This window comes from Eretmochelys imbricata, chromosome 2, assembly GCF_965152235.1.
Source record: "Eretmochelys imbricata isolate rEreImb1 chromosome 2, rEreImb1.hap1, whole genome shotgun sequence".
Classification (NCBI taxonomy): Eukaryota; Metazoa; Chordata; order Testudines; family Cheloniidae; genus Eretmochelys; species Eretmochelys imbricata.
Window position 1 is genome coordinate 155,038,526 of NC_135573.1, and position 14,983 is coordinate 155,053,508.

Here is a 14,983-nt window from a genome sequence, read left to right on the forward strand (position 1 = left end):
GGGCACCTGCGCCATATTTGAGTGGCATTGAGACTCCATGTTGCAATGCCATTATTAGAAGACTCGCCGCTCCTCCCTTAGAAAGTTTGACGAGGGGCACACCTCTCAGTTGAGACCTGTGCTTTCTGAGCAAAGAATTAAATGCATTAAAACAAGCTAAAACAAAAGTGGCATTAATTCACAAATCCTGTCTATAAAATAAGATGATTTTGATAAAACGCAGAGAGATGGAGTGGTTTGTTTACACGGCTCAGCAGGAAAGAGACATAAAAGATGTTTTGGTTTTGGCAAACAACAAACTTTATTTTATATTCAGTTCTCAGATCACTGACTCTGAAAGTAGATTTAAAAGGGGAGTTGAATAATCATCCCATCTACTGCATATGCCCCAAAGTACCCTTAACTGGTTTTCTCTGTGAAGATACTAACAAAGGATCAACTCCTGCAATACAACGGAGCATCAAGTTAAACGTCATGAGTAGTGTTAACAAAGCCAATGATTAGCGTAAAAATAGTAGTCACTATGCCAAAAGAAAGAAGATACGGTCCAGATACATTACTAGGGCTTCTGGGTGATTTTAATCTAGCTGACTTCAGTATTAGAGTGTCTCAAGTGCCAGGAGAGGAAATCTGCTAAATAGGTTTAACTACTGAAATCATCATGAGAATGAGAACAAAGACACCTGGAGCGTTCATGATCAAAAAAGATGGCATTTATTTAGAAAAGTTATTGTCCTTTACAAAATGCCAATGGAAGAGCAACCGAGTGGGGTGTGTTTCCTTTTAACTACAGCAGACAGCAAGCAGAAATGACTGCTAGGTATCCTGTCCCTTTTTTATACCCTTGTTTAGGGGCATAAGGAGTTAGGGAGCCTGGATGCAGACACTGCAAAGCAGAAAATGTCAATTTCAGGCGCATTGAGGCATTTACCAGGAGTGGGGATCCACACAGATAATGCTTGAAGAACGGATTCTTTCTGTACAAAATGCTTTATGCTGAAATAAATATTCTCCTTCAAATCAGAAGGTAAATATCAGTTTTAGCCAATCATGCATCTCTATATCTGGGAAGTGATCAGATAATTTCTTGACTGAGTCTTTGGCACTTAGGAGGTTTCAAGAATATTTTACTGTATACACCTGAATATCTGTGTTCAATACATCTGATAGACAATTTAACATCCTGACTCACAATGTGTATAGAAGACAGTTATTCATAGATTCTAAGACCAGAGGGTCCATTATGACCCCCCGAATAACACAAACCATAGATTATCACCCTATTTCTGCATCAAGCCCATCACTTCATGAGTAGTGTTTGCTCGGAAAGAATTAACCCTGTAATGTTCCAACAAGAACGTTTGTCCTCCTTTATTGTAAATGAAGTATTCCTACTAGAAATTTGAAATTTTTTTACACTTCTTTTCACCCGCCTACTGACCAATCACACCCACAAATCATATTCTGTATTTCCATAGTAAAATTATTAACAAAGCTAGATGGACTAAAAATTTGTACCTGTTTTCAAAACTGGAAATACAAACATGCCACCTCATAAGTGAGTCGCCAGCTGGTTGCTTGAAAACTAGAACTGTTTGTTGCAAGCTTGACTAGTCTAAAACTGGTTTTATATTCAGATAAACAATGCTTCATTAGTATTGATGACCAGTGTGTGAATCTTATCAAACATTTTTTAAATGGCCAAATACAGTAGAACAAAGATTCTAGCACCAGAATGGCATTTCAGAACTCAAATATCTTTTTAATTGTCCACGTCTATGGAAAAGAAAAGATTGGAAAATTGTGGTTTTCAGCCTTCTGTTTATCTGCTCTGCCTATGCCAATCCTTGCTTATGTTCAGGATGATATACTCTTAGTATTACAGTGTGGGAATGATTGGTTCAGGAAACTGTGGGCTCACTGTGCAATATTCTTCATCAGTTTTAATTTTACTCATGGTGCCAATGTAGTAAAGCACTTAAGTACATGCTTAACTTTAAGCAGGTGAGTAGTCCCATTGCTTATCCACTAGATCCCTTCCTTTTTTAAAAAGACCAACCAAAGGGTGTCACCCTATCCCTGTGACCCTTCATTCCAGTTTCAAGTGGTGGGAGAGCTGTTCTCTGTCCCATGATATAATCTGGAAAGGAGGGAAGGCACACAGCCTGTTCTGTCTAGACTGCTCTTCTTGCGTATGCCTTGACATCCTTTGGAGCAAGTCTCAAAGCTTTGTTTCCTTTTTAGTTATGTTTGAGATGGGTGCTGTATGTGTGATTTTCCTTCCCAGTTGTTTGGGCTACCGGCTTACTATCCGTTCATGTTGCGAGTGGTCATAGGACATTGGAAAATTTTATAAACACTACTGTAATTACTGATAAATGAACATTAAGTTCCCATTTGGCTACACAGAGATGTGTAGTGAAGGAAATTTGTGTCTACTCTTTACTGGTGACCTCAAATGAAAATTTGTCAAAGCATTATGGATCCAGACTCGTACCCCAGATTAGTGCTCTTCAGTTTGATGTTGGATCCTGTTATTTCACTTTGTAGGCTGGGAACACTGCAAAAAAAGTTTGTGTGTGTGGCATAGGCTCTGTGCTCAAGAGTGACCTGTCTGCATTAGGCAGCAGTGCTGATGGGTCCAAGTGAGTCCTGTCTAGTATCTGATGGGAGAAGTGGTGGCTGTGATGCAGGACTTTGGACTGGGAAATTTCAAGTGGGAGAAAAATAGAGCTTGTTGTGAAACACGGAGAACTCTTCCACCCCCAGCCAAAAAAAGCAACACCAGTGGGCTATTGCTTTTGTTTTTCTGATCATCTTTGCTTTAAATCCTTATCTTGAGCTGGAATAAATGTTTAACTAAATGTAACAAACACGGCATTGCTATATGGCATATTTTGTTTAATTATTACTGGATATTTAGATTTACGTTAATAGTTTACCTTCAGTTTAACATGGGAGTCACTTCCCGAGGGAAAATGAGGGCAATTTTTAAAAATTGTTGAATGTATTAATTTGAATAGGAGGGTAAGTGATTTTTTTGTGATATTCTAGAAGAGAAACATTCTATGCTAGCGGTATTTGTATGCCAATAAAAGACTGTTTGTGTCAGAGATAATGAACTTGTTTTGTCTCCTAGGTTGGACTGGCTGTAATACCTGATAGCACAGCTGGATCTATTTTGTGTGCCATGAGTAAGCTCCTGGATCAAGCTTGCATCCTTAGTGAAAATCTACACAAATTTCTTGCCTCTTGCTGTTATAGTCTTCTTTACTTCCTGTTAACTTTAGACAAAGAGGATGCAGAACATGTGCAGAAGAGGTAATGCTTGTTGTAAATGACAGAGAATTTTTAAAATTTTCTTTAATTTAACATCTGTGTTTTGAATACTTGTGACTTTTTTCACTTTGTGCTTTGGCCCCTGTTCGTGCTTATTCTGAAATAATTGTTGGATTTAGGAAAATCCCACCATATGTACGGTTAGCTGGAATTATAAAAAGTTATTTCAAACCTTTTGCTTATGATAGTTGTTGTAGGTTATGTCAGAAAACAGTGTTCTGTCTTGGCACTGGAAAGGTAGGCATTCATACCTTAATCTTTGGATTTAGCCTTTGGTTCATTAGGAACAGTGAAAGTGACACTTAAAATTCTTGGATTTAGAAAGTCATTGTTCTAAGACACTAGTGCTTTTAATTAGTCTATACTCTTAACTAACTAGAATATTGAGCTTTAGCAAAGCTGCTCAGACATGATTTTATAGAATTTGGAAATCAGTTTGACTAAAAAATGGCTAGATATATTTAAACCATGCAAGTATGTTTACCACTGTAGATGGAATGTATTTTTTTTAGAGAGGCAAGATAGATGACGTAATATCTCTTATTGGTGAAAGAGACAAGATTTTGAGCTTACACGGAGCTCTTTTTCAGGCTTGGGAAAGGTACTCAGAATGTCACAGTTAAATAGAAGGTGGAACAGATTGTTTGGCGTAAGTGATTAACACTCATTCAGGGTGAAGTGGCATGTTAACACCTCTTTAGTCATAGGCCAAAAAAGGAAGGTTATCCGGTTACAGATTGTTGTAATAAGCCATAAATCCAGGGTCTTTATTAAGTCCATGATTTTTAGTGTCTATCAGAGTTATGAATTTAAAATCCCAGGCTTGTCTTTTTAAGATGTTATGCAGGTTTCCTTTGAGGATGAGGACTGAGAGGTCAGATATGCAGTGATTGTTTTGTGAAGAGTGCTCACCCATGGCTGATATGGTGTTTTTGTTTCATTGTTTGTCTGTGTGAGTTCATTCAAGAGCGTAGCAATTGTTTGGTTTCACTCACATAGTTGTCATAAGGGCATTTAGTGCACTGGATAGGGAACGCCACGCTGTAATAGGCAAGTGCAGGACTCATGGATCTTGAAAGGTGTGTTGTGGAGGGTGTTAATAATCATAGCAGTGGAGATATGTCTGTGCATTTTGCATCTGTTGTTATAGCAGGGTCTAGTCCCGCTTTGAGTTGGTGTGTCCTGGTCTTTGAGGAGCTTGCTTCTGATGATGAGGTTGGGGGTTATTTGAAGGCCAGAAGAGGGGGTTCAGGAAAGATTTCTTTCAGGATGTGGCCCTCACTGAATATTGTTTATTGTAATTGTTTAATGATATCCTGAATAGGTTCCAGTGTGGGATGGTAGGTGACAACTAGGGGTGTGTGGTCAGAGGGTTTTTTCTTCACACATTGAAGCAAGTTTACTTGGGGTATTTGGGTGGCCTGTTCCAAGATGCAGTCTACTTCTCTGGGGAGTATCCTTGTTTGGTGAAGGTAGTTTTGAGTGTGTTAAAGTGTGTATCCTGCACTTTCTCCTCAGAGCATACTCTGTGCTTTCTGACTGCCTGGCTGTAAATAACAGATTTCTTGGTGCGTTTGGGGTGGTTATTGGATCTGTGAAGGTAGGTATACTGTCCTGTGGTTTGGACAAAGTGTTTGTTGTTGAATGTAAAGTTGTAATGGGTGAAACTTTGATGTTGATGAGGAGGAAACGGATGATGTTGACTGTGTGTTTGGGGTGGATATCCGAGGGTTGTCCGTTGTCATATAGATATCTGGGGCAGGCAGCGATGCTCTCATTGTGAGGGTGTTGGTGTATTGGGAGGTGACATCCATCATGGCAAGGGTGGTGTGCTGAGAAAAGTTGTTAGTATTGCAGAGTTTCTGAAGGAAGTCAGTTGTGTCCTGCAGGAAACGAGCCCTTTGTGTGGTGAGTGTGGTGAGGGTCCCATTGTTGAAGCTGATTGTGGTGTTCAGGAAGTTGAGGCTGGTGTGGGAGTGTTCTAGAGAGAGTTTAATGGACGTGTGGTGGTTGTTAAAGGTGTGGTGGAAATCTATGAGGGAGTTTAGGTTGTCAGTCAAGAGGATGAAAATATTATTGATGTATCTCTGGTATATCACTGGTTTTGTGATGCATTTGTCCAGAAATTCGTCCTCAAGGTGGTCCAAGAAGAGGTTGGCACATGGGGAGCCATCCTAGTTCCTATGGCTGTTCCTGTGGTTTGGACAAAGTGTTTGTTGTTGAATGTAAAGTTGTAATGGGTGAAACTTTGATGTTGATGAGGAAGAAACGGATGATGTTGACTGTGTGTTTGGGGTGGATATCCGAGGGTTGTCCGTTGTCATATAGATATCTGGGGCAGGCAGCGATGCTCTCATTGTGAGGGTGTTGGTGTATTGGGAGGTGACATCCATCATGGCAAGGGTGGTGTGCTGAGAAAAGTTGTTAGTATTGCAGAGTTTCTGAAGGAAGTCAGTTGTGTCCTGCAGGAAACTAGCCCTTTGTGTGGTGAGTGGTTTTGAGCATGGTTTCTATGGGTTCTGATATTCCTTTAGTAACCATGGCCAGATGTGGGTCTGCTTGGGTTCCCTTGATTGTGTATCTTGGTAAGCATGCAGAAGGTCCTTGGGGTGGGTTTGTGGGGGGTGAGGTTGTAGAGTTTCTGTTGGAGTTGTCTGGGGAAGGATTTGATGATATCCTTAAATTCCTGGGTGAATTGTGGTGTGGGGGGGGTCTTCGTTGAGTTCTTTGTAGTAGGTGGTATCGGAGAGTTGACAAGTGGCCTTGTTAATGTAGTCACCACAGTTGAGGGCTATTATAGCACCCTTTTTGTATGCTGGTTTGATCACTATCTGGGGGTGGCTGGATTTCAGGGACAGTATAGCTGTCCTCTCAGTAATGGAGAGATTGCGGTGGATGGGATGTTAACCGCTGTACAATAAAGAGAACAATTGTTCTCATATTATATAGTTTTTAGTTTTAGAATTTACATAGAATTTACAAAAACTGTATGTAGGACCTAGTTATTCGTTTATGACTGATAAACACTTCATTGCAGACTGGATGTAAATTTCTATTCTCCTGTACTTGCTGTGTAACCCTTGTGGAATATTGTATTTCTCTAATACTCTCTCATGTGGATTCACTGCATCCCCATGAATTGCCATATGTGTATAGTTGAAAACAGCCTATCAGATCTATCAGTCTTAACTTTATGGGCACCTTGACTTGTGCAGATAAGGATACGGCCTGGGAGCACGCTTCCAACACACTTCTATTCTGCGCTTGAGAAATTGCCAGCTCTGTTCATTGGTTGTTATTTCCTCTCCCCAGGGACATGTTGTGGGGATCGTGTATTTCAGTGCTAGCTCTGGTGCCACGAGTGTTGAGGTTGATGCTGCAGAGTCTTCAAGTGAGCAGGGCCTGTCGGGAAGAACTGCCTGTCATTGGCCAGTTGCTGCGTTTGCTAATGCAGCATGGACAGCTCAGGAGTCACATGGTGACAAGTGAACTTCTTGTGCAACAGATTGTCAAGGATATTATGGTATGAAACTATTTTTTTTCCCAGAAGACTTCAAGAATACCTTCTTCTAGCAGTGAGAATAAACCTCAACATCCCTAATCTGCATACAACACTCATTCAAATCGCATACAAAAAAGGCACCCAGAACGTGGCTTGTGGAATCCAAATTTTGGTCCATAGCTGCCTTTTGTGTGCCTTGACAGGGCAGCCCACAGAATAGGGGGGCACCTATGTGAACATGTGCTACTTCTCAGTGATGATCCTCACTGGCTGCTGTGTCATGCGGCATTCTCTGGGACTGCCAAAAGCGTGCAGTATGCCACTATCAATCAGTGTCAGGAAAGCCATTCCATTGCTGCTGCGCAGATTTCTCTGCGTAAGCTCTCGCTGACAAGGAAGACCAACCTCTAAACTTGTAGCCATGGGGAACAGTGGCCAAGTAAAGGGGCACTGGACACCAAAATCTATTGCGTGGCAAAAGGCATCTGAGGTTGGTTATTTTCGTTACAGACAACAACTTGATATAGAAGGGACTACAGTGAGGGAGACAAACGAGGGTCAATCCATGAGTTTACACTAAAACAGTAAAACATTTGAGATTTGTCAAAAATAAGGAACCTGATCGTTTGTCACTGAGTTATAGAACAGCATCAAATTGGAACAAACTTTCCTAAAATATGTACAACCACACTTCACTACCTGGGTGGGGGAGAAAGGGCAGAGACCCAGCACGAATCAGTGAGGCCTGTGGCTTAGCAAATCTTGAAAGAAGGGCTGTCTAACTGGGGAACATTGTGTAACTGCAAAACACTTACTGCTTCTGTTTGCTGAGTGGGCTGCCGCCAGGATTTCTGCGCAGTATTACTGTGCTTGTTTTGGGACTGTCGATCTGAAAAGCAGGTGTCTCAAATAGGTTACTTGTTTTGATGGAGTGGGCTAGGATGTTCTTTAGCTTTAAAGACGGAGGGCAAATGTGGCTTTTTTAGACTTCAGTAGGTGGCTGTGCATTCCCCCAGGCCTAGCATGTCCACAGGAGCCAGTAAGGCTATAGCTACACTTAGGGTGGCGTGTAGAATACAGGCACAACACGTGTAGCTAAACACCACAGTGAAAGGCAGGTTGTGTACTTGTCACTGCAGTGTGTGGCTACACCTGGCAGTGAAAGGCTCCAGGAGCAGGAAAGGCTTTGACAGCTCCAGGGAGCTGCCGGAGCCTTTGCCCGCTGTTTCCACACTGCCGGAGCCTTCCCTGAGATATGGGAGACTGCTGGGGCGTGTACTGTGCCGAGTAGTACTCTGCTCTACTCACCTATCCCATGTCTCACCATTCACACTGCTCTGGATACCTGTGCTAGCGGGGCATGCAGTGTTACTTTCCACACCGCCCTCAGTGGAGATGTGCCCTAAAAGAGCCTCTGCCATATTCTGTGAAGAGATGACAGACTTGGTTTCTGGGGTTTAACACCGTGATATTTAAACCTGCTCGGCCAGAGCCTGTGGTGTTACGCTCCCTGTGGGCATAACTAGTATGCTAGAGTATTCTCTACCCTAGAGCTCTCAGCGGTTCATCTAGGGCAGGGATTGGCGCGACCTCTGGCACACGGCCCACCAGGCTGCGGTTCGCCATTCCAGGCCGATGGGGACTGTGGGAAGCGGCACGGGCCAGGCCATGTGCTGGACACCACTTCCTGCAGCCCCCGGTGGCCTGGAGCTTCAATTGGCTGAACCTGTGGATGTGGCAGGTAAACAAACCGGCCCGGCCCACCGGGGACTTGGCCTGGCGGGCCGCAGGCCAAAGGCTGCCAATCCCTGATCTAGTGGTAGCCCTGGTGAGAGTGTTTTTATAAAGCTCCTTACTGTAGACATGGCCAGTGAGTCTTCTAATCATTTCCACGAATGATTTGGAAATGCATTGTAAATTGCTGAATTGGAACTAAGCAAACAAACATGATTAAAATAGCATAGAGACTGCATAATGGTACACTCTGAAATAATTGCAAGTGAATGACACTTATCAGATAAATTCACACACCCTTCATAGTATCGTAGAAATGATCTGTAGCTGATCTTGTAAGAAGTAATGAAGTTTTAAAATTATCATTTCACTAGAGCGCTGTCTCTCTGGTAATGTTTCTTGAACTCCAAATGATGGCTTCTCCTTTTCTCAGTAATTACGTGGTGTGTAAATGAACAAGGTTCCTCTGTATTTGATTTCTTGTTTGCAATAGAATTTCTGGTTAACTGAAAGTATCAAGCCAACAAACTGAAGCTTCATGAGTAGTACTGTTAGTTTATTGGGTCGCATGTGGGGTTTTCAACCTGTTTCCTTTTTGCTCCAGACACTGAAGAGTGCTGAAGTCCAAGAGCAATGGCTAACAGACCTCCATTACTGTTTCAACATATATCTTGCCACACATCCACCGGGACCCGGTGCTATTAGCACAGAATATTGAAGAGATGAACATTGTACATCTGCTTTAAAGTGTTTACTTCCATTTAATTCTGAATGGAAAATGTTGGAACAATGTTTGTTATAAACATTTTTTAAGTGGAACTTAAATAAAAAAAAAATTTCATAAAATCTGTTTGTACTACATTACTTTGGTCTTGAAGCAAGAAAGTAACATTGCAGTGGAAGTAGTTTAGGTAAGACTGTTGACTGCAGGAGAGAATATGCTGAGGACAATCCCAGCTGTTGAAGTGAAAATATTAAATGCTGTCACTGTGGAGAGCATCTCCTTTGTTTATTGGATTCTTGTATTGACTCCAGTCATTTTCCATTATTTATACTAACATTTAAAAGATTTCATTGTGTAATAGTCCACCTTAAAAAGCATGAGTAATATTTTTGTATTGTATAACAGTATTTTGGATATTTACTGAATATAAAAAATAGAAATGTAGTAAAGAATAAAGTCAGAGTAATAAAATACAATATGCTTAGGAAAAAAGGAACATGTTACATACATATTTTTTCTTAAAAAACATGTCCACCAAAGTCATGCCCTTGTCTGCCTTTCATTTCACTTGAGAAGTCAATGGCAACACTCCAGCTCACGTCAGTGGGAGAAGAAGGCCCCATGGTATGCATGGCAATATAAAAAAAAACTATGACTATTTCACTAACAAAGACATTTCCTTTGGTTTGAGGGGAGAGAGTGAAGTGGTGAAATCCTGGCCCCACTGACTTTTATAGGGCCAGCCTTTCACCCTAGAAACTTAACAGTTAACATGGTCCTTTCTTTCAGTCACAATTTCTACCAGTATGTTAGCATCGAACAGTGAGCTCAAACACAATGCTTCTTTCTCTTCAGTGATGAATCAGAGCGCACAGGTTGCTGTTGAGCAGATGCACTCATTCCTAGTGGAGGCTATACTTTCTGCTCTGCATAGATTTTGAGGTACTTATTACAGGTAATTTCAAGCTTTTGGTACTCTGAATTTGGGGTGAAATGAGACACAGTGACAAAGATTTTCTAAAATAGTTAACCCTTTGCTCTGCACACTTAACTTGTGATTAGAGCAGTTTGGAAAAAATGATTTCAGTCCCTCAGGAAATTCCAATACTTTGGCATTTACTTTCATCCCAAAAAGTAAAATCAAATTTTTGTGGGATGAAAAATTCTGAGAAACTTTGACTTGGAAATATTGAAACAAAAACTTTCAACATTTTTTGACTAAAATAAAAAATTGACTATTTCAGCCACAATGAAATTGACGAAGGGCAGCCATCTAAAACGACATAAACACAAAGTATGGAGAGACATTGGTTAGGATATTCCCGAGGGGGTACGCTATGGTAATGAACAAAGAATTTTAATATGTAGCAATACTAGGAATTTTCACTTCATAGCAGAGTGTGGAATAATCTCAAAGGAAAGGGTGGGAGCCATATTAGTTCACCCCCCTTTAAAATTAAGAATAAATATGTGGATTGCATTGAGAAATTGGCTGTTTCATAGATCTGGATATTAACTGCGTGATAGGAGGGGAGGTTGGGTTTCTAATTTAGAGGGAATTTCAGCTCCCTAATTTTTAATCTAAGTGTAGAACTAGCCCTTGTTTTATGCTTTTTACCTAGAGAAAACTACTTGCTTGTATTGTTCTCCCAGGAAGTTTTATTTTAGCTTTCATAAATCAGAAGTGCTGTGATAGGGTTGGAGAAGAGAGAGAAGGCAATACTGTACATGTTCATTATATAAAGTTTTTTTTCAAACCCCGTACGTGGCTGAACGTACGGCTGTAATTAATACTCAAAACATATTTACAGATAATTTTGATAAATTCTGTAAATTGCTAATTCCAGCCCACTTCTCAACTTTACAAAATTTCAAATGTCATTCTGTCAGTAAATAAATTATTTTTTAATTCTACATTTCATTGGTACACGAAATGAGTTCAACTCCCTGGAAGTCTGGTTTGGCATTACAGCACCGAGATAATACAAGAACGGAAAATACCTGTGTTAGCTTAATATTTTGTATACTTTTTTCAATTACAAAAAAGATTTCATACATCCCTGTAGAACCGGGGAGTAGTCTTTAAATTGTTCTCAGGTTCCCTATTACTACTTCTCAGCTTTGCTTAATGCTTGGGTCTTTTGGTTTTTGACTTTGCAGCAGTGGTTGGTCTCATGTTGTATGAAAACTGCTTCAGTTTCCCTTCATTCTCCAGCAGATGAACATACTGCAGGTTGCTTACTGTAAAAACAAAAAATGTTGTGAGTTCTGTGGGGTAATACAGATTTTTTTCAAAGAAAAGCTGCAGTCTGCTGTGGATCCTAGCCTTCACGTCTGCATAAATTATGAATACTTTGTTATGTAAATGAGGCCATTTAACAGAACTGTCCAAAGTTTCATCAGCAAACCAAATACAAAACCCTTCTTGACAACTCCACTTGAGTCCATGGTTCTGTTTCGCTCTATCACAAGCTGGGGAGGCAGGCACATTCATTACTGCGCTTCATGTCAACAGAATTTTCAGAAGTACTGAAGTGACTTAGGCACCTACATCTCTTTGACTGACTTTGCTCTAGCTAATTATTGAAACGTTTACAGGTGACAGGCGTATCTCTGACAACAGCTGGTTTGTTGAAATTAACCAGGCAACGGCAAGATACTTTGTTTAGTATTGTTTGTGGGAGCTTGACGATTTACAAACCTTTCATTTGAAAACAAAACAAGGACTTCTCACAGCGTACACACCCCTGTTCTAGGCTTGCTCAGTTTTGAACTCCAAGAGCGGAATCCAGCTTGACCCCTGCAGAACCTGCTTCCGAAGTTGGGAATTCCAAACTCCCGACAGTTTTTCTATCATATGTACAAAATATTATATATCTGACAAACAGTGGTGTGGTTTTTTTACCTAGTTCATGATGCAACATGTAAATAACTTGCCTGCCACAAGATGGTATAAAGAATAAAAGTGCCAAGATTGTGATAAAAAGATAGCCATTTGCAATCAGTTAGTTTAAACAAATACTTCCTGGTTGCAGTTACTTGTCAAAGATGGTCTGAGGTGGCAGGGGAACCATGCTTTCTCTCCCCTTCCCCATGGGCTAAAATAGGGTTTTCAAAACATCCAGCAAATTCAGTTTTTATCCTTTGCCAAGTTCTCCCTCCACCCATCTTGTGGAGCAGTGGCTGTGCTTCCTGCCAGGGCTTTGCCACTGTACCACACCTGGGGTGTAAGCTGCCTCCCATCCATACCTTTTTTTTGTCCCCATCCCAAAATGTTCAGCCTGCGTATGCCAGTGAGGATGTTAAACTAGTTTGGTGCCAGTCTCCAGTTGGCAGATTTGTCACCATACACTTTTTCACAAGGCACAAGAATGTTTGTTAGTGCCAATATTCTTCTCCTTCCCAGCTGTTCCCTTCTCAGAGAAATGAATCAAACTTGAGTCCATTTTGACCTACGCTAGACAACTACGTCAAAAATACTGTTTCTGGCATTAGCCGCTGACAGCTCTGAACTTTTCCAACAAACTTAATGTCATGCACGAAGGGCGTCAGATGGAAAACACGTTACTGTCTTTAAGACAGGGCTAAAGTTCCCTAAGCTCCTATTAGGTGAATGAAAGTAGGTACTGTTCTACAGGCACCGGGCAAAGTTCCTATCACTATCCTACTTGTCACCAAGTTATGAAAGGTAAAGTCCACTCGAAGCTGCAAAAGAAAGCCTTTCTATTTCATAAAAGACAAGAGCAAAGAGATTTGCTGCCCCTAAAACTGAAGAACTAATCAAAACACTATTTAAGTTTTAAAATCTATCTTCAGCAGTTCCGTGACTCAGTATGCAAAGGTAGCAGATGAAACACCTGTCTGGTAGCTTTCGAGGCTATACTGAGACTGACCAGAGGTGTTCTCTTAAATAGTGCAAGAAAGAGTGTCGGTTTGTCTCCCTGTGAGACAGAAATGTGTCTACCATTATAATGTAACTCCAAGGGCAGCGCTGCTTTAAGACTCCCCTGTGACTTGAGAGACTTCTAAACGAGCCGGAGAGCACCAAGAAAAGGGCCTAGGAACATTTTTAGTTTTCTTTCATTATTGTCCTAACACCAAATATTTTAAATCAAGGAGTCCGCTTTTTAGCTATGCAAGGTCTTGATTTTTGAGCCACAGCTGGTATGACTAGAGAGGACTGCTCTGGCCATTCAAACTGACCCTCTGATTTTGCAAAACTAATGACTGCATCACCCCTGCTACCATTGGTCTAACCAGTCGCTGAATAACTGCAGACTAGTGCTTTAACATCTGTCCTCTTAGTCCGGTCCAGTGTTTGCTGATTGAGCTCAGTGAGAATTTGTTCCCAGATTCTATTCTCATCTCGTTCCTCCTTAGCCATTGCTCCCTGTCCTGCCATCTCTTAAGAAATTCCTTTCTTTTGTGATCTTGAAGCTAATTACAAACTGTGCTCAGCATCTCCCTCTTTTCTGGTAAATAGGTTAGCTCCCTTTTCTCTGGCCTTTTCTTCCAGTCATGATGGCATTTTGTTGCAGTTCTGTGCATTTAGCTCTAATTCATCTAAATCCTTGCTCAGCCCTGTAAACCAGACCTGCACACAGTGTTTCATGCAGAGAACAGAGACAAGTCTTCATTAGCAACACCCAGAAATGTCAGCATGGCTTCTGGTAGCAGTGAGATCTACAACTGTAACTCTTACCTAGTAACACCTAGCTTTCATGTGGTGCTTTACAGAGAATATCATGGTCCCCATTTTACAGAGGGGTAAACTGAGGCACACACAGTTGAAGTGACTTGCCCAAAGTCACTCAGAAGGCCTGTAGCAGAGCCAGGAATAGAACAGAGGTCCCTTGATCTTAGTTCAATTCACGTGGCCAATGTGTCCACATCCAATGGGCAGTTTTAGCAGGAAGGCCAAGGACTGAATGAATAGGAATAGGAACTACCCTCTCCCACAGAAGCAGGCCTAGCTCTGGGTAAAGTACTGCAGAGAACAATCCTATGCTACCAAGGGCCTGACCTAATCTAGAATTAAAACGGACAGACAATAGTGTGCCTAGCAGCTGGTGTGCGCCTCTGTCACCAAAAGCAATCCACTGCCCATCTTAGGTTAGTGTATTGCTACGGGAGCAGGGCTGCATGATTTTCAGTTTCATTAAAACCAATTGTTGAAATACAGTTTTTCAGGAGTCTCGGTAACTCCTGAAATCAGGAAAATGGCAGGGCAAAGGGTATTGGCATTTTTTCTCTCTGTAACACTGAGTATACGAGAAAATGTCAGGTATAATTCTTCCTTTAATGAGCAGGGTCCCTTAACGCTCTTGTTGTTCTCCCTGAGTCCTGGATGCCTTTCAGCGGCAGATCTGGGCTAATGGCTACTTATGAGAACTAACCTGGAAAGGCTGAATAGCTCCCAATGTAATGGAAAGTGGTGAGAGGCCACTAGCCCTTTCTAATGGGCACCCCGGTACATGGGGAAAGGGACTGGGCCTGGCTACTTTCCCCTCCATCTCTCACCCCGCCCTGCTGCCTTGAGTGCTGTACGTAGCAAGGCTACTCCCAAGTGCAGACGGCTGACGTGAAAGGGATTTTAGGGCTCACATTTCAGCCTTTTAAGTAAGGTTAACACTTAGAATCACTCTGCAGAGTTGAACTGCACTAACAATGGCATTGTGGGCTCT

At 41.5% G+C, this 14,983-nt stretch overlaps 2 protein-coding genes across 8 annotated transcripts in view; one reads left to right on the top strand and one right to left on the bottom strand.

The window, feature by feature from the left end:
* The window catches only part of TEX10 (testis expressed 10), a 121,400-nt gene extending 112,083 nt beyond the window's left edge, over positions 1-9,317 (top strand). For all 5 annotated transcript variants that reach the window (XM_077810863.1, XM_077810861.1, XM_077810862.1 and 2 more), the window contains 3 exons: positions 3,140-3,321; positions 6,652-6,862; positions 9,180-9,317. In XM_077810863.1, coding sequence (XP_077666989.1) covers positions 3,140-3,321; positions 6,652-6,862; positions 9,180-9,293 — 507 coding nt within the window. In that variant the 3' untranslated portion in view covers positions 9,294-9,317. The remainder of the gene's footprint in view (positions 1-3,139; positions 3,322-6,651; positions 6,863-9,179) is intronic.
* A 963-nt stretch (positions 9,318-10,280) lies between these two features.
* INVS (inversin) overlaps positions 10,281-14,983 on the bottom strand; it is a 215,232-nt gene continuing 210,529 nt past the window's right edge. For all 3 annotated transcript variants that reach the window (XM_077810860.1, XM_077810858.1, XM_077810859.1), the window contains exon 17: positions 10,281-11,540. In XM_077810860.1, the coding sequence (XP_077666986.1) occupies positions 11,425-11,540 (116 nt within the window). In that variant the 3' untranslated portion in view covers positions 10,281-11,424. The remainder of the gene's footprint in view (positions 11,541-14,983) is intronic.